Source organism: Colletotrichum jinshuiense, chromosome 6 (genome assembly GCF_051148585.1).
Source record: "Colletotrichum jinshuiense chromosome 6, complete sequence".
In the NCBI taxonomy this organism is placed as follows: Eukaryota; Fungi; Ascomycota; class Sordariomycetes; order Glomerellales; family Glomerellaceae; genus Colletotrichum; species Colletotrichum jinshuiense.
In genome coordinates this window covers 1,646,446-1,663,590 of record NC_139313.1, presented here as the reverse complement: position 1 = coordinate 1,663,590, position 17,145 = coordinate 1,646,446, and the positions used below count along the sequence as shown (strand labels likewise).

The 17,145-nt window shown below is 49.4% G+C and overlaps 4 protein-coding genes across 4 annotated transcripts; 3 read left to right on the top strand and 1 right to left on the bottom strand.

Moving 5' to 3' along the window:
- Window positions 1–4,150: 4,150 nt before the first annotated feature.
- On the top strand, window positions 4,151–5,392 carry EsH8_VI_000419 (uncharacterized protein; the record flags this gene model as incomplete). Its single annotated transcript, XM_083271672.1, has 4 exons — window positions 4,151–4,373; window positions 4,434–5,140; window positions 5,200–5,308; window positions 5,373–5,392. 4 exons carry the CDS (start codon window positions 4,151–4,153, stop codon window positions 5,390–5,392), a joined length of 1,059 nt encoding a protein of 352 aa, XP_083126846.1.
- Window positions 5,393–5,968: 576 nt separating this feature from the next.
- Window positions 5,969–7,268, top strand: EsH8_VI_000418 (serine hydrolase domain-containing protein; the record flags this gene model as incomplete). Its single annotated transcript, XM_083271671.1, has 3 exons — window positions 5,969–6,053; window positions 6,118–7,067; window positions 7,122–7,268. 3 exons carry the CDS (start codon window positions 5,969–5,971, stop codon window positions 7,266–7,268), a joined length of 1,182 nt encoding a protein of 393 aa, XP_083126845.1.
- Window positions 7,269–9,531: 2,263 nt separating this feature from the next.
- On the top strand, window positions 9,532–10,841 carry EsH8_VI_000417 (uncharacterized protein; the record flags this gene model as incomplete). The annotated part of the gene is made up of 5 exons (XM_083271670.1): window positions 9,532–9,564; window positions 9,981–10,018; window positions 10,081–10,218; window positions 10,278–10,697; window positions 10,775–10,841. 5 exons carry the CDS (start codon window positions 9,532–9,534, stop codon window positions 10,839–10,841), a joined length of 696 nt encoding a protein of 231 aa, XP_083126844.1.
- Window positions 10,842–11,112: 271 nt separating this feature from the next.
- EsH8_VI_000416 (uncharacterized protein) lies at window positions 11,113–14,466 on the bottom strand (the record flags this gene model as incomplete). Its single annotated transcript, XM_083271669.1, has 12 exons — window positions 11,113–11,215; window positions 11,267–11,526; window positions 11,599–11,686; window positions 11,741–11,846; window positions 11,899–12,008; window positions 12,068–13,365; window positions 13,415–13,474; window positions 13,527–13,581; window positions 13,652–13,751; window positions 13,811–13,871; window positions 13,930–14,268; window positions 14,326–14,466. 12 exons carry the CDS (start codon window positions 14,464–14,466, stop codon window positions 11,113–11,115), a joined length of 2,721 nt encoding a protein of 906 aa, XP_083126843.1.
- Window positions 14,467–17,145: the final 2,679 nt, after the last annotated feature.

Genomic DNA, 17,145 nt, shown 5'->3' with positions numbered 1-17,145 from the left:
AAGCGGGCCAGCAAGCCCAAGGTCCGATCCGGCTGCATTACCTGCAAGATCCGAAGGGTTAAATGCGATGAGCGTAAACCTAATTGCGCCAGGTGTGAAAAGGCAGATATGGAGTGTGACGGCTACGTCAAGGAGGCAGTTGATCCTAAGAAAATTGCCCAGCGGGAATGGATGATCCTGGCGGCGCAAAAGGCGAACCGTCATCTTCTTCCAAGGCCAACGGCAGAAGGTTTCACATTGGTCACTTCGGATGTGGCACCTCAACTCTGTCAGAACCCAAGCCTCTTACGTATCGATAGGGACGATGTATCATACTACGACATCTTCCGCAACAGGCTTATATGTGACCTTTCAGGGGTGGTACACTCGGATTTCTGGTCTCGCATAGTCCTCAATGAGAGCATGAGAGATCCATGCGTTCAAGAGTCTATTCTAGCCATTGGCGCTATTTCTCAAGCACTCTTTACATCCAAATTCAGCAACGGTTCGGGGGGTGCATCCTCTGCCCTCCACCCTTGGGGGTCTCAGAACCCACATTTTACCAGCTATTTAGATCACAACCACAAAGCCGCCTTAACACACCACATCAAAGCACTCTCTATATACAGAGAAAGAATCGCGCGGACAAACACAACTGTATCGCCTAGATCAGTCATCATAATGACCCTACTACTCGCCGCTTTCGAGTTTATCCAAGGCAACATGAGAAACGTTGATTCGTTGATGGGTACAGGCATGCACGTTTTGGAGAACAATATCGCACCCATGCAATGCCAGACAGGGGAACCGGTCCCATATTGCGAGACAGAGTCTCTGCCTTCTCGGCAAGTCCGCGATGATGAGATGAACGACATCGAGCACCTTTTGCCCTGTCTGTCTCTCATGAGTGGCTTCACTCACTTCTTTAACTTGCGCCGCGCTAGCTTCTCGATGATGAGCAGTAGCCCGACTCTCGAGCTCCCTGAACCTGGCGTCACTGCCATGGCCAAGCTCCAGAAATTATGGAGCCGATTTTTCTCACAAGCCGTTGTATACACAATGCGCGTACTGCATGAACAAGTCAACTTCAAGGATCGCAACATATCTGCCGCTACGGCAGAACAGGGGACATTTATTGCATACATATCCATGTGGGAATCCATTTTGGATGCCTACCTCGAAGACCCAGCGCTCAGTGACCGGGCACGGAGAACACTGGAAATGATACAAATCCATCGACTGATGATCTACATCGTCATCAGCTGTAGCGTAGATCGACACGAAATGTTATACGATAATTTCGAGCCTCAGTTACGAGAACTCTTGGATAGAGTCATTCGCTACGCGCAAGCATCGAAGCACATATCATTGATCTGCTTCACATATGCAGAGAGTCTCACCTCTCCTCTTTCAACCATCGTTGCCAAGTGCCGCAACCACGACCTACGAATGAGGGCGATGCACTTACTCAACACAATATCTTGGAGAGATGGTGCTTGGGACGGGAGGGCTTTGGTGGTTGGCCAGTCAGGCGTCGTGCTGTTGGAGGAGAGAGGCAGGGACGAGAATGGCTTTATACCACCTGAGTCAAGATGGGTGTGGATGTCAGGGAAGTGGGACCTTGAAAGACGAAAGCTACTTGCCACGTACTGCAGAATGACACCTGACAAGGACGGCAATCCGGTCCATGTCCAGCTGGATCTTGATATGGATATATTGACAGATACTTGTGGGATGATGGGTTGCTCGGGGCATCACGATCCCTTTGAACATTATGAAAGTTGAAGCACTAGGATATCACGGGATTTGAGGTATTATGCAAAAGAAAAGTCTCCTAGATAGAAGATGTTGTCTCGCACTGGCAGCTGAGAACTTGGTTGTTGATTGATATAGACAGCCAGCCCTTACAGTTCGGTAGTTTATCATTCTGACTTTGAAAATATTATTTCACTGGTAGTATGACATCCTCCATCATCATCGGAAATCAGTTTTACCTTCCATTTTAGCTGTGGTGCAGCTGGTGAAGACTGCCTTCCTATACAGGAATGGCGTCGATGCCACGGTTGAGCACGCCATGACCATCTGCCGTTTTGCCTTGGCTACTTGGCAAATGCTTAGCCATGGAGGAACCAAAAGCGCAGCTCAGAGCCTCTCGAAGACAGCGACTGCATTTCATGCAGCACGCCGTAGAATATTATATCTGATATACGCAACATCTTGCTGCGATGTTGCCATCGTTGAAATGCATGCTTGATAGAGTTTATGAACTAAGGGAGCTGGTTATAGGATTGTGAATATAGTCACAGTGCGATGACCTTTCAACAAACACGCCGGGATGAGCAACACATCCGCGTACGCTACAATCAGTCAACGGAGACACTAATTCCGGTAAAGTCTGACCAGGCACAGTCTGATACGCGCGCCCATCTCGGGAAGGTATTAAGATATTGCTGATCTAGCCTCGCTAATGCCCCAGTGATGCTCAACCCCTCTTGATTCATTGGGTATGGAAACACGGGACACCCTAAAAGAAGGCTAGCCTGCTGTCGGGACTAAATCGCGAACGCTCACCCAGCAATAAGGTACGCCTATTTGCAATTTGGCCAAGTCTTGCTCACGCCGATCTTCGGCATTGAAATGCAATCACAAAAGCTAGAGAAAGTTGCTGATTTGCGTGCAATGGGGCGTAATTGTGGGATGATACTCGTGCCACCAAGTGTTCAGTGCGTTACGGCTCCGTTGCAACCCCGAACTAATACCAGGTTGTCTAGACCCGGCATATAAGATCAGAATAGGAAGGTCACCCACTGGTGCACTGGGTTGAGTGGCAACGCCGTTGTTTGTGCCCAGCCGCCAAAGTGCCGTGTGCCGGATAATTGGAAATCGCCTAGACTTCGGAAGCTAGGATTTGTCCAAATTTGAAGAAGCAGATAGAAAGTCAAAGTTGACTTGTTCATCTGAAGTGTTACCAAATAATAATTATCAGAGCCCTACAATACTGGCGATACCAGAAGAGGAAAGTGAATGTTGTAGGTTATATTTTCAGGGGCATAAACAGTGGCCCAACTCCGTTCCAACTCCGTTACCCCGCAGTGAGTGTTACCCTAGGGGGATAGCGATCGGCAACATAAGCTTCCCGCGCCAGTCTTGTTTGAGCCCCCTGGCACAATCACTGTATCCAGCCATATATCCGTTGGGTTTGCTGGGAAGAATACGATAATACGTCGCTATACACTATATCCCTTACCTGACCGATGACCGCCATCTGCCCCTAGTCATTGATGGGTGTTGCGATTGGCGTATAGTCCCCCCGGGAGTTGCGGAATGCCACTTCCCTGCTGGTCATCAACCGGCAGGTCGGAAGGAAAACAATATGCTCTGAAGAGATTCCTATCACATGATGGCCCCCTTCCTACTTCCTCCTTCCTGAGGTGGCAAGGTGCTCGTCCAGCTACCTAGTTGAGGTTGGACTCTGGACATGGCCAGATGCCTATCCGACATTAGCTTCGACATGGTCAGCTTCCGGCGTTCGCCGTATCCCATTCTTCTTACGGATAAACACTTGATCTAACCTAGTTGCCGTCATACCTTTTCCATTCAAGCTTGAATCCCTTGTCTAGTGGCATGCCTCCTGGTTATTATATGTGGAGAATGCGCCAGCGTGCGGCGATGCGCCAAGAGCTTTAACGCAACGTCCTTCCCCAGATTGCACGCGTCCAGACATCTGCGACAACAGCCAGCTGGGTTTCTTCAACCAGAGAAACGTCTAGTCTGAGCTGCCATCTTGTCATCCTCCCTCGTCGCTGCTCCCCGCACCCAGACTTGGTTCCTTCCTATCCTCGCAATACGCCTGCACTCGTTGCATTGACCCCGTTTAACCCCTCGTATCGACAAAAGGAAGATGTAGCAGGAAGATGTAGCCGCCCGGGCTATCACATTCCTCATTTGACCTAATACCGTCTTGGCATACGTTGAGCAGCGTTTCTAGATGTGGTTGAGTACAATCTCATCAAAGCATCCGACGTCCACACTATCAGTATAGCTTCATGATGAGTATATATACTCCCCGTGAGAACCTTGATGGACAGTCTTTCAATCTTCATCCCTCACCAGCATCGGCAATCAGACCAATAAGCCCCAGCCTCCTGCCTTCCCCGTTCAATCACTGAAAATGAAGTTCCTCACCGGTCTTTCCTGCTTTGCGGCTCTCGCCAGCGCCGTTGTCGTCGACCTCAACAAGCGTGATAGCCCCCTCGATGTCAAGATCGAGAGTGTCGGCAACTCTGGTGTTAAGGCCAGCATCACTAACACTGGCGCCTCGGATCTCAAGGTCCTGAAGGCAGGTTCCATCCTCGACAAGCTTGCCGTCGAGAAGGCTGAGGTCTTTACTGGCTGTGAGTAAACTTTATACCAGTTCGATAATTTCGACTGGTGGTGCTAACACCAGCCAACAGCCGAGCAGGTTGCCTTTGACGGTATTCGCCTCCGTCTCGCGACCAGTGGTATCGCCGAGGATGCCTTCCAGGTTATCCCCGCTGGCCAGACTGTCGAGGTCGAGTGGGATGTTGCCGAGGTTCACGACCTGAGCGCCGGTGGCAAGTTCGACGTCGCCGCCAAGGGAGCCTTCTCCTTCGCCGATGCCGAGAGCACCGAAATTGCCGGCACCGCTAGCTTCAGCTCCAACATCCTCAGCGTCGACGTCAACGGTGAGGCTGCTGCCAAGGTCCGCCGCGACTTCCACGCCAACATCAAGCGCACCGTTGTCCAGAGTGACTGCACCGGCACTCAACGCACGGCCACCGTGAACGCCCTTTCCAACTGCCGCGCTCTCGCTGCTGCCGCTTCCTCCGCCGCCGCCTCCGGCGCGGCCGCCAAGATGACCGAGTACTTCAAGTCTTCCTCCACCTCCACTCGCTCTACCGTCGCCGCTGTCTTTGCCAGAGTCGCTAGCGAGTGCGGCAGCACCACCTCCGGTGTCTCTCGCCAGTTCTGCACTGACGTCTACCCCGCCTGCTCCTCCGGTGTCATCGCCTACACCCTTCCCAGCCAGAGCTACATGGTCAACTGCCCTTACTTCTTCAACAACTTGAGCGCCCTGTCTCGCACTTGCCATGCTCAGGATCAGGCTACCACTGCAGGAACGTTCCATTCCCTTCTCCAAGTTCATTGGCAGTGAGAACTAACTTGGAAATAGTCCACGAGGTTACCCACCTTACCCAGATCAAGGGAACCACGGATGCTTCCAGCTGTTACGGCTACAGCTGTGTCCAGAGCTTGACCGCTGCTCAGAACCTCAACCACGCCGACACGTACTCTCTGTTCGCCAACGGTAAGCTTCTTCCCTAATAAGATTCGTTTCAGCATGGCACTTGACAATTCTGACACGTCTTTAGCTATCTACGCTGGCTGCTAAGCGTGTCATCTAAGCAACTCATAGATGAGCGAGGGCTGAAATAGCTCGCTTGATTGACTCGTGAAGGCATGAAAGGGGGCCGTGGTCTGGCTTCCGTCGGCATGGCAGACAGTAAATCGAGTATGAGATGCTCATGGTTGAGGTTGAAAAGTGAGTATAGATGGATGGCTCTAACAGCTATCATTCTTGTATGTAGTAAATTCTGGAGGTCGGGGTTTCGACTCGATGCTCTAGCTGTGAATACATCTGCGACATAACACCCTAAGTTTCTCATACTGTTTTCTTTTTCGGCGGTGGATGGTTTCTTGTTGACGAGAATGACCCCTCTAACAGCGGGTCTTACCTCTCGCCAGCCACCTTACCTCGGGACGCTGTCATGCGCTTGCGGGGGATCGGCATTGACCTCGCTCCGATGACTAATGATGATTCCGTTGCCGACATCTATCCGGCCAGATCCCAGAGTTTCAAAAAGCTCAAACCTTAACGTCTACAGTTTTACCCTCGTTGAATTTGCCTTTTTTATACCAATACTAAAGGGGGAAATACCATAGATTGAGCTTAGCAACTCTATTGGCCATGGGCGTTTTCGAGGACTTTATCGACACCGCGGTGCGGAATCGTGACATACCGGGTGTCATGCTGCACGCCCAGGACAAGTCTGGTAGGCTTATTTCACTCTCTGCTCACCGTCTTCAAGTCAATTGCAGCAAACCTAATCGAATTAGGCAATTTTCAATATTCTCACGTTTTTGGGGACAACTTGAAGGACAATAGGGGTCTTGCAGCTGACAACGTCCTCACCCTCGCTTCGGTCACGAAGCTTTTCACAACCATTGCTGCTCTCCAACTTGTAGAACGCGGAATCATCTCACTCGACGAGGACGTATCCAAGCACGCCCCGAGTCTTCAGGAGAAGCCCGTACTAACAGGTTTCGCCGAGTCCGGGGCGCCCATCGAAGTTCAACGTCAAAAGCCCATTACCTTGCGCCAACCGCTCACCCACAGTGCCGGCACGAGCTACGATTTCCTAAGCGACTCAACACGCGAGTGGCAGTCATTCCATGGCATCAAGCCAGTCCGCGGATCAACTGTAGACGAGCGCTTTGGGTATCCGTTGAACTACGAGCCGGGAGAAGACTGGGCATACAGCTCGAGCACAGACTGGGTGGGGAAAATCATCGAGGCCATATCCGGAAAGTCTCTTGAGGAGTACATGCGCGAGAATATATGGGATGCTGTAGGTGCAGCCAGCTTCACCTTCAATGTGGAAGCCGTGCGGCCCAAGCTGTGGGGAATGAACACCCGCGACAAGGCCACTGGCAAGATCGTCTTACACCGCGGGAGAGAGTTGAACCAAGGCGTCACTGATTGCTTAGGAGGGCAAGGGTCATATGGTTCTGCGCCCGATGTCATGCGTGTCTTGCACTCATTGCTGGTCGACGACGGAAAGCTCTTGAGCCCGACAATGACTGCAGAGATGTTCAAGCCGCAGCTGTCCAGAGATGCAAAGAAGGGTCTCTTGAAGGCCATGGAAGAGCCCGAGTGGGCGGTTGGGCATTTTCCAGTTACTGGCGAGTACGACTGGGGTCTTGGCGGACTGTTGGTGGACGGGCACAGCCATCCATACCGGCGAGATGGAACATTGATGTGGAGCGGCGCATCGAACGTCTTCTGGGTGAGTTTTCTCTTGCTGTGTATTCGACATGAAAATATTGCTGATCCGATGTAGTGGATTGATCGGCAAGCTGGATTGTGTGGCTTTTTTGCGACGCAGATGCTGCCATCAGCAGAGGAGGGGGTTCGACCTTATATCAAAGCATTTGAAGATGAGATGTACTCAAGAGTAAAAGCCTCGAAAACTCGTGCTGTTCTTTGAGAATAATCTTGAAAACCTATAGAATGATTGACTGCTTCACGTGTACCTCGCAACGAAAGTTTGGTATTAATACATCAGATAACGACGTTTGCACTGAGACAGCCGGTGTCATTCGCCCATCACAGCTTTGCTGGAAATTTGAACGTTCTCGTGTTATATGTCCTCCATCCTACATGAAGTGATGATATTGAATACGAAAACATCATCAGTCACTCTGTCACTCATATTCACGACCAAGTCTGCTCAATGACGTCAGGTCAACATTACTCAAAGAATAAGAAAAAGAAAAAAGCAGATTTCTTATACGACTCGATATTAAAGAATACTTCGTCCAGTCTTATTATCAATTTACGCGCCATGGAGCCTCATGATTCCCAAAGTGTCCAGACTGGATTTTTACATGGCGAGGTTGATCAAACTAGTCCTCGAAAGGAAGTGGTCAGGCAATCTTGACACCGGTAGCTTATATTTGGCTTCTCATTTCCAATTCTTATAGAATACGGGAAAATAACCGCTGCCGAAAGAATCAAATCTCACGAGTAATATTTAGACGAATAGGGTTCAGCCATATGCCCGTTTTCTATACAGGTATAGACAGGTTGACTGAAGGGTCTGGCAACGGAATCATATTTATGCGTTTCAGAAAGGGTACACGTCAGCTACGAAAACTACATGTGTCAAAGTACTAGGAGCATTGCACACTTGTCACGATTCTCCCAAATAGGGTTTGGTCTGGTACGCAACTTACTCGTGCCAGTGATAAATCTGCGCCACGCCAACGCCCCTCAAAGTGGACGATATTCAATTTGCTTACCGGCCGGCCAACGGCACGGCCCGGTTTCTCCGCTTTCGACTCACATCCCCTGTGAACCTGAGTGATCTGTGACGGTAAAGCTGTTCACTCGGGTTTGGCTTACGATAGACTTTGAAATCTCCTGACGTTCTTCCTTCCACTCCTGGCAAGAGATCGCAGATTTGACTACTCATAGTTACTAATAAAGCGACCAAGAATGATATGCAGGCGGCAGGACGTCTGAGGATATCGTCTATTAGTGCATGCCCACGCGTCCATCGGCTGCAAGTGATATGTACTGTAACCCACAAGGTTTTGATTCCCAGAAGCAGACATCGAACTCATTGGTCAGAACCTGGATTACCAAAAGAATCCAGCAGGGTCAGTGCGGTTGTTTCAATCATTGGTGAGAAAACATTATTTGCGAGAAATTGGAATTCAAAACTATCAGCGTAACGATCCTGGAGAATTACTCGCCATTTCCTTTGCCAACAAAGTTACAAAGTTGCCAATTTTGTCATGAGTGATTATCCATCCCGCGAATGATCGCCGCGCACGCTTTGCGAGGAACGCTATCTCCATCGAGTAACCCCTGTGTACTAAGATTCCTATCTGGTTCGTGGGCCCCTCCACACAGACAAGTCCGAGTACCTGGGCGCCTTTTCTTCCCTGAAGGCCCAAAATTGAAGAACTACCCACCTTCCTTGGTCCCCTGTCGCCGGTGGCACGTGTCAGCGCCCTTGGCATTCGAGCAATCACCGCTAGTAGGTGGAGTTGCCTTGCGTTGAGCAGCCCGCCTCCATATTTGGTTGGAGGATTCTCCCAAAATTTCTCCACAACCCTAAGTTCGCTTTGGGATAAGTCGACTGATTCTTCGAGTTGCCAACCATCAACCCATGCACGCACATTTGCACCGCCCGGTGTGTGATATGATCGGGGAGAGGGGTTAATAAGGGGGGGGGGCCCCAGCTTGGCGGATTAAATAGACAGTCTGGACGGCCAACCCTCTACTCGCCCCCCCGCGATTTTCCCTCATCCTTGCCAGCGACGACAAACCCCTCACCGACGCCAAAACGCTCTTTTGGAGGTATAATATGGCGACTCAAGGAGAAGAAACGCACTCTTCCCCAGCGGCTGAACCCGCGGGTGAGCCTCCTGTTGCTCCTGCGCGGACGCAAGATGCCGCAAACCCAGCGACAGGCATAATTGTACGCTACAATCCGGCCCGCCAGTGCGGAATGAGAAATAAGGGTCAAATTTGCTGATCCAAGACACATTTTACGTGACAGGCCCCGGATGAAAGCGAAACTGACTCGGCCATCAACGTTGTACGTCGACCCTATTTTAACAGTACAAAGTGATATTCAATGTCGCAACTTGTGAAGGGCTTTGCTGAATTAGCCCATCCTTAGTCCATCCGCGATTCCCTTACATCTATCCGCTCCTCTGTCTTAAACTTTGACGACGAATATGGGCGCCTCTATCACTCCCACTCTCGCGGAAGTGAGTAAATCCACATGTTGGGCTTTCCATGAGGAACGACCGTGCTGACACATACGAAGAATATTACTTTCCCCATGATAATGTGCGATTCATGCCAGATACATCTTGTGCGCTTGCTTACACTAAATATCCAGGTGGAGCAAGATCGATTGGATTTGCAACACGAGCTTTTTGTGAGAACCTTTAGAGGCCGCTTGTGCACCTGTGCAAAGTCCTATGGGGCCAATAGAGTACTCGATCTTGGGACAGGCACGGGTATCTGGGCGCTAGAATACGGTCAGTTTCTAACTCAGCTCGTCTTGAATCACTTACCACCTACTTACACTACATCTTCTTCACAGCGGAACAACACCCGGAATCTGAGGTAGAAATGTTTAGCCCTTTGCTTGGTGAAACTTACTAAACAATACTTTCAGGTCATCGGCGTCGATATCAGCCCCGTACAACCGGATTTGTGAGTCAAGCAGGACAAAAGTTCAATTTAATGAGAGCAAGCAAAGCTTACACGTCTTTTAGTATGCCACCGAACTGCTCTTTCGAAATCGACGACATCGAGAAGCCATGGACATGGTCCAAGAAGTTTGACTTCATCTTCTCCAGGACTCTCGGCGGTAGCATATTAGACCCGGCAAACTTGGTTGACAGCATCTACAAGTAGGCTCCCAACACATTACACCCCTGTTCTCAACCCCAGCTGAACATTCATCCTCTAGCCAATTGGAACCGGGCGGCTGGTTCGAAGCCCAAGACGTTTTCATGGAAGCCCGAAGCGACGATGATTCGATACCACAGGACAGTTTCCTTGCTCAATGGGCCGTCGAGGTCGTCGACGCCATGGAGAAAATCGGCCGCACCCTCAACTTGCCCGCCATGTGGAAGCAGCTCCTTATCGACCGTGGATTTGAAGACGTCAGGGAGACCGTCTACAAGTGGCCAACCAATACGTGGCCACGGGATAGAATGATGAAAGACATTGGCGGCTGGGGACTGGCTAACCTCGACACCTTCCTAGAGACTGCGGCCCTGGGTACTTTGACCAATATCAAAGGTTGGTCAAGGGAAGAGGTTATCGTGCTCTGTTCGAAGGCTAGGAGGGAGATGCGTGATCCTACGATCCATGTTTGGTGGCCTGTGTAAGTTGTGTCTGGTGTTTCTTATTGGTCATACTTTACCTTGTATGTCTCGTTCAGCTTGCTAACTATATTTGTAGCTACGTTGTGTCGGGTCGCAAACCAGGTCAGCGGGCTCCACAGCCAGCAGAAGCGCCTTCCGCATAAGGATGAGGTCATTCTCCCCTCATGCAAGCCCGAGTATTGGAATTCACTTTAGCCTGGACGTACTACACTTTCGATGTCCCCAGAATCCTACAGCTTTAGGCGTGGCATCAACTATCCACCCCATGGATTCTAGTATTTACACAATGTATCCTACATAATTGAACTTATCCGCAGAGCGAGATTACAGTTGGTTGTATATTCTAAGTCTCAAATTATTTGTTTGCCAGTTACTACATGTCCCATCGGCCGACATCTTATCGAGAACCGAGTATCAAGATATGTACGGAAGAATAGTAATTTGGGGCGTTTCCCATATATCCCAGTTGTCAGAGTGGTTCGGGTTGCTGAAAGGGGTAAGTGCAGCAAAACGCATTCTGGAGGTCGCAGTTAGATGTGGTTTCAATCGCAAAGCTTTCTTAACTTACGTGTAGTTGCCAGTGGCAATGTAACTGCCATTCGCTAGCTTTCCAAGCCACCAGAACTTATCCGTCAACTCGCTCCAAGCAGTTGTACGCTCAATTCCTCGAATGGGAAATGGCAGGACTCTTTCCTTGTCCATAGTAGCAGGGTCAAACGTGCTGAATCCTGATGCGTACGTCGAGTATGTGACCGCACCTATGTAACCGTTTTCCCCGACTACTGGAGGGTACTTCCAGCGGCTTTCTTGGTAATTTGTGTCAAAAATCTTCCAGGTCCAGGCGTTAGTATTTTTTGTGATATAATGGTTGACTCAATCTTGTATTCCGATGCAACTCACATCCCATCGCAACTCTTTTATTCCCCATTTAAACCGAGCAGAAACCTTGGGAAAGTCCTGAGCAGCTCTGCTAGTGTTGAAAGCGTACCTGTATGATATCAGCCGAGCTTGAGAGCACTAATGATGTATGATGGTCGCTTACGCATGGTAGACTTCAATACCTTGCCCACTTGGACCCGATCTCTGCAATGGATATCCCGCAGGAAAGATGTTCCCTCTCATTTGCTCCTTCAAGTCAAAAGCTGCACCTGGTGGGTTGTCAGTGACAGGAAGTTCAAAAGCGAGCAGAAATAGAATTACCCATATAGGGAACAGAAAGCTTCTCGCCGTTACTTCCCGATATCAATATCTTGCCGCTATAAACTGGAAGCTTTGACTCGTCATCAACCTTCGGGTACATGAAGTTGAACCTGAGAAGAGGAATCAGTACACTGGTTGTGAAAATCTCGCAATTTTCCTCAATACTTACTGAGCCTCTCTGGTTGTGCCGGGGTTAACTTGAAAGGTCCCCGAAGGGAAAGTGACTGTCGGCACAATGCTGATGGGCTTCAGATCAAGCACATCTGCAAGAAGCCCGGAAGTGCGCCCTTGTGCATTGAACCCTCCAGAAGGCTCGAGAGTGAAGTTGTAAGTCACAACCTCATTGCCGTTGTTGGCGATGTCGACCTTGTGATACCGGCTGAATGAACCTGTGTCATTCAACGCAAAGCTTTCGAACCACAGGGAAGTCTTGTATTCCAAAAGCTTTGTGGCATTGATCAGACCATTGCCGACTTGTGCCACGGGTGCAAAATACCCAAAGTCCGTTGGAAGAGCCTGAGGCTCGAATATCTGCCACGGAAGAGACTCGCTGCTGGAGATGATGCGTCTCGAGAGTTCTTTGGCAAAACCTTTGCCATGAATTTCGCGACCTCCATGTTTGCTAATGTAAAGTGCGGCAACGCCAGCAACGTATGGTGTTGCCATGGATGTCCCACTGAGGACTTTGTACGTGTTATCAAGATACGTACTATAAATGTTGGCTCCGGGGGCGGCAACATCAGGCTTGATTTCCAATTCATAAGTCCCGCCCCAGCTGGTGTACTGAGAAGGAATACCACCGGCGGCGTCAAAAAAACCGACTGCCCAGTTGCTATCCACTGGCACGGTGAAGTCTGCAGTGACGTTGCCGCCAGCTTTGACAGTCTCGATAATGGCGGCTCCAGCCTTCGCGTCAATCAATGCCATCTGAGATTTATAGGCTGAGTTGGCCACAAGCTCAAATGGACGGTAATCATCGTTATAGAAGAGCACATAGCGTGCACCGAACTTCTCCACATTGGTTTGCTTGACGTAAGGTGTGCATGTTCCTCTCCTAATAAGTACAATCACATCGGAGAGGTCGGGTGTACTGTCGGGTAAAGCTGTGCATGCTTCGGAGGGGTTGCTTGTGTCGAAAGACAGCGGGATTATTGGTAATCCCGTGACATTCCAAACCGGTCTGTTGACTGGAGGTATGTATGCGAGCTGAGTCGTGTTAATTACGCCGTCGAGACTGAACTTTGCATGCCAGGGCTTGGCGGGTACTCGACTGGTGTCAACAGAAGCAACAGCCAAAACTTCCTTGCCGGATGAACCACTACTGGCGTAGAATGGGCCCTCATCGCCATCGTTTCCCGCTGCGATGGTCACTACGACTCCTTGTTCGACGATTCTGGAAGCAACGGTAGCCCAGGGGCCATCCGAGAACCCGTTTGCGCGGCCTATGCTTGCCGTAATGATGTCTGCCTAATTTTGATGTTAGGCATTATGCAATCCTGTACCAGTTTCAACTTACGCCGGACTCGTAGGCCTTGATAGTTGCTTCAACTAAAGTGTCCTCGTCGGTGCCTTCAAACTGCCACCAGTTAGTATCGCCTTTCGTGGAATACGCATCGCAGTTGTCTTACAGCACCAAAGACCTTAAAGGCAAGTATCTCAGCTTCTGGGGCGACACCAACGTAACTAGTAGGCGATGAATTGTCAGTTGATGCCCATTACGTTGTTTGCTGACACCATTCATGTTTAAACTTACAAATCGCTTTTCCCAGCAATGATTCCCGCCACGTGAGTACCGTGACCGAGTGAGTCGAGAGGGTCGTCGTCCGGGATTTTGTCGTTGGACCCGTCGTAGTCTGAGTATGAGGTGAGTTTTTAGAACATGGTGCCGCAAGATTAATATGCTTTTATTTACCTTCACCAACAAGATCATAGCCACCAGAAACTTTGTATCCAGGCCCGAACCCACCTCCAAGCTGGAGGCATCAGTACTCTACGAACCCAATTATGAGCAGGTCTGTGGGAAAGGCTTACTGCCGAGTGACGATAGTCAACACCTGAGTCAATAACAGCTACCTTGACTCCTTTGCCGTAGATGCCGGCCTCGTGAAGTTTATCTACCCCAGTGGAGAAGTGAATTGACCAATTCTGCGCCGTCGCATCGTCCGTGAACGAAGCCTTAGGTGTCAAGGGAGCAAGCTTATACGCCTTCACGGGCCAAGCCTGGGCTACTTCACCAACACTCTGCAAGGTATCCAAGTTGTCCTTTTCGGACTCGACACTCAGCCCAGAAAATATTTCACTGTTGAACGACTTAAGTACCCTCGAACCAGTAGCCTCGATCTTCCGGGAAAGGTCGCCAAGTGAGACGCCCTACAGGTAGATTAGTGATAGTGAAACTAGTTGTGGCTTGAATACGGGTGAATATACCGGGCCAGCTTCAACAATGAACTTTTTGGTTCCGATGATGGTGGCATTCTGGTGGTCTTCCTGTCGCCGACGATCGCCGACTGAAGACTGTGCTTCGACAGCTGCTAAGGCCACTGCCCAGAGCAAAGGACGAAGATGCATGCTAACAAGTGGATACAATTCGCGATCGCTCACGGCGAGAAATATTCGGTGCGCAAAGAGATACGAACCACATATGTAGTTCTGTCAATTTCGCTGGGAGAACCTGGATAGCCTGCAGGCAGGGACACTTACAACTTGGAGTACCTGCAGGCGTGATGTCCACCTTCATCAAAACTAACCCGCTGCTTGTCGTATCAATAGTGGCTCAGGAAGGTGCCGATAGCGCCTGTTAGGTGGACCGCACATCAAAGTGCAACCGTCAAAAACGAATTCACATGCAGACAACATGCAGATTTCTGACGGATTTGAAATCCGCCTGCCATATTTGGAAAGAGACCCATTGCGAAGGTCTTCGGGTCTTCGGTCCTGGCTACGTAGGGTTACAACGGCAACTAAAACGAGAACGCTCAACCGCTCGCCGTGCTTGGGGTTTACAGGCATCCCTGTCTAAGCAGCATTGCCAAGTGCACAAAGGAGTCCAAATAGCGCATATTAGCTCAACAAGGTGTCTAATTACGGGGAAAAGTCTCCCGCCGGAAATCCGCCATCTTGCCAGCCAATAAATACATGCGAGTATGGAGCATTCATGAGAAGGATGCAATAAACTAAGCTTGATTCATTACATAGCCCTGGCAACAGAATTATGCTTCTGAGGTCTCTCAAGTTAAGAACAATCCCATTTTTATGCCATAGTTAGCACTGAACTGGCTCTAGTTTCGACATGGGGCTTCAAAACCCACCTTCTCCCTAGGATATTCAGTACTGTGCATCTTCCTTTTGAGAGGCCTGGTACTAGGCATGACGTGTATGCAACAAAAAAAGACAAAAAAGAAGAACTCAATTGAAGAACGGAATTTAACCACAAGATCTCCCCGAGGTGGGCTCGAACCACCAACCTCCAGATTAACAGTCTGACGCGCTAGCCAATTGTGCCATCGGGGATATTGAGATGCAATTTGTTGAAGAGTTCGCGATGGCAGGTGGATTATGACTCCATTGAATGGTCATAGAATTGTGCTTGTGGGACAAATGAAGCCCTAGAAGCGAACGTTGCTGATGCAATTGTGGGACCTTGGTCCAATTGGTTTCGCTGCTGGTCACGGGGACAACACTTGTCTCTACCGTCGGTACATCTACCATCGGACTTTACTGACGAATTATGTCGTTGCAAAAGAAAGAAAGGCATTTGAGACATTATATGCGGGCATTATCACATTGGATGGTTCTTTTTAGGCTAGGTCGGGACGCGCTCAATTTTTAACGATGCTTTTACGAGCACGCGCTGTGGAAGGTGACGTCTAGCGGCACAGGGGATGGTTTACACAGAGAATGCATGTTTTAGCCTTCAGGGTGCCCTATTTGGACCACCTTGACTCCAGGTTTTAGTACCTACTAGCTAATCGGCCCCGTAATACACCACTGCTAAGAATGCGTAGCAGTGCCAAGCGAGCCACAGCGCTAAAGAGAAGCCAGCAGTAGAAGCGGCTGCCATCCAGAAGAGTGCTAACCCTTGAGGCTCTTTTAGCAAGGGGTTTATGGAAGTGTAATAAATTGCATCCGGCCCTGCACAAGCCAATGGTGAGGGTTCGGAAGCATAGATGGCGATGGAGGGCCGGGCACAAATCAAGAGTGATGTTTCTGCCAGGGATTTAAAGGGTTGGCTTAGTATTCACTATCTACCTGGGTGGTAAGAATGGGCGAGGGAAGATAAGTACCAAATGCAAGAGGCAGCGTCAGAAGGAGACATCAGCTCTTGGTTGTTAGAACATAGCTTGATGAGCATAATATTGGGCTCGTAAATGCAACCGAATAGATCACCCAGAATTCTCTTCTCAATAGATTCATGAAATTACAGTTTACATGATACAAGGATGTTATGTCGTGAGCATTGCTCTCCAAAGGCATAACTAAAAGAGCACATTCATGATACACTCATGGAATGTTCAGTTGCTTAGGCGGAAACAATGTTGCAACTAATTTACAAAGTGAGACTAGCATGACTTATGAGCACCAAAGCTTTTCGGTGGTCATATGCTCGATAGTTGAAAGAGTTTCTATTGTGATGGTGGCTAGTGCCAATGGCAGGATTTCTTTGAACCGCCTTTGAGAGAATTGACGTCTCCGAGACGAGGAGTTGTCATTTGTCACGGCAGCATCTTGAGAGGAAGCTGCAACTATTTCATCTATATCTGAGCTGTACCGTAGTACATATAAGAGTCTCTACTGAGATGACCAAATGGTCTCCCCATCAGCATATAACTTTCGGTAGCTTAGCAACACAACACCCTCCCTTAATCTGCCAAATCCCACAGCCATGACTAGAAAGCTCCCCGACATATCTGCGAGGATATTAATATTCCTTTCAGCGTCAGGTTGAAATTCCCCATTCAGTACTCCGCATGAAGGCGAGAGAGCTGTTTCAGTCATTAGATTCGAACCTGTGCGCCTAGAGGGGTTTTCGTGTCCTCCAAGTCCCAACCAGACTATCTCCACTTTACTTTTGCTACGTCATTGCACCTTTCAATGCTGGCCGAATTTTCACGGAAACCATCATGAAAACAAGTTCGGGAAAAATAGAAAGTGACGATATTCTCCAATCGTATTAAATCTATCAAATGCTTCTTCATAATCGCTTCATCTATAGGTCTATCCCATCTATACATACTCATCAAAACATTA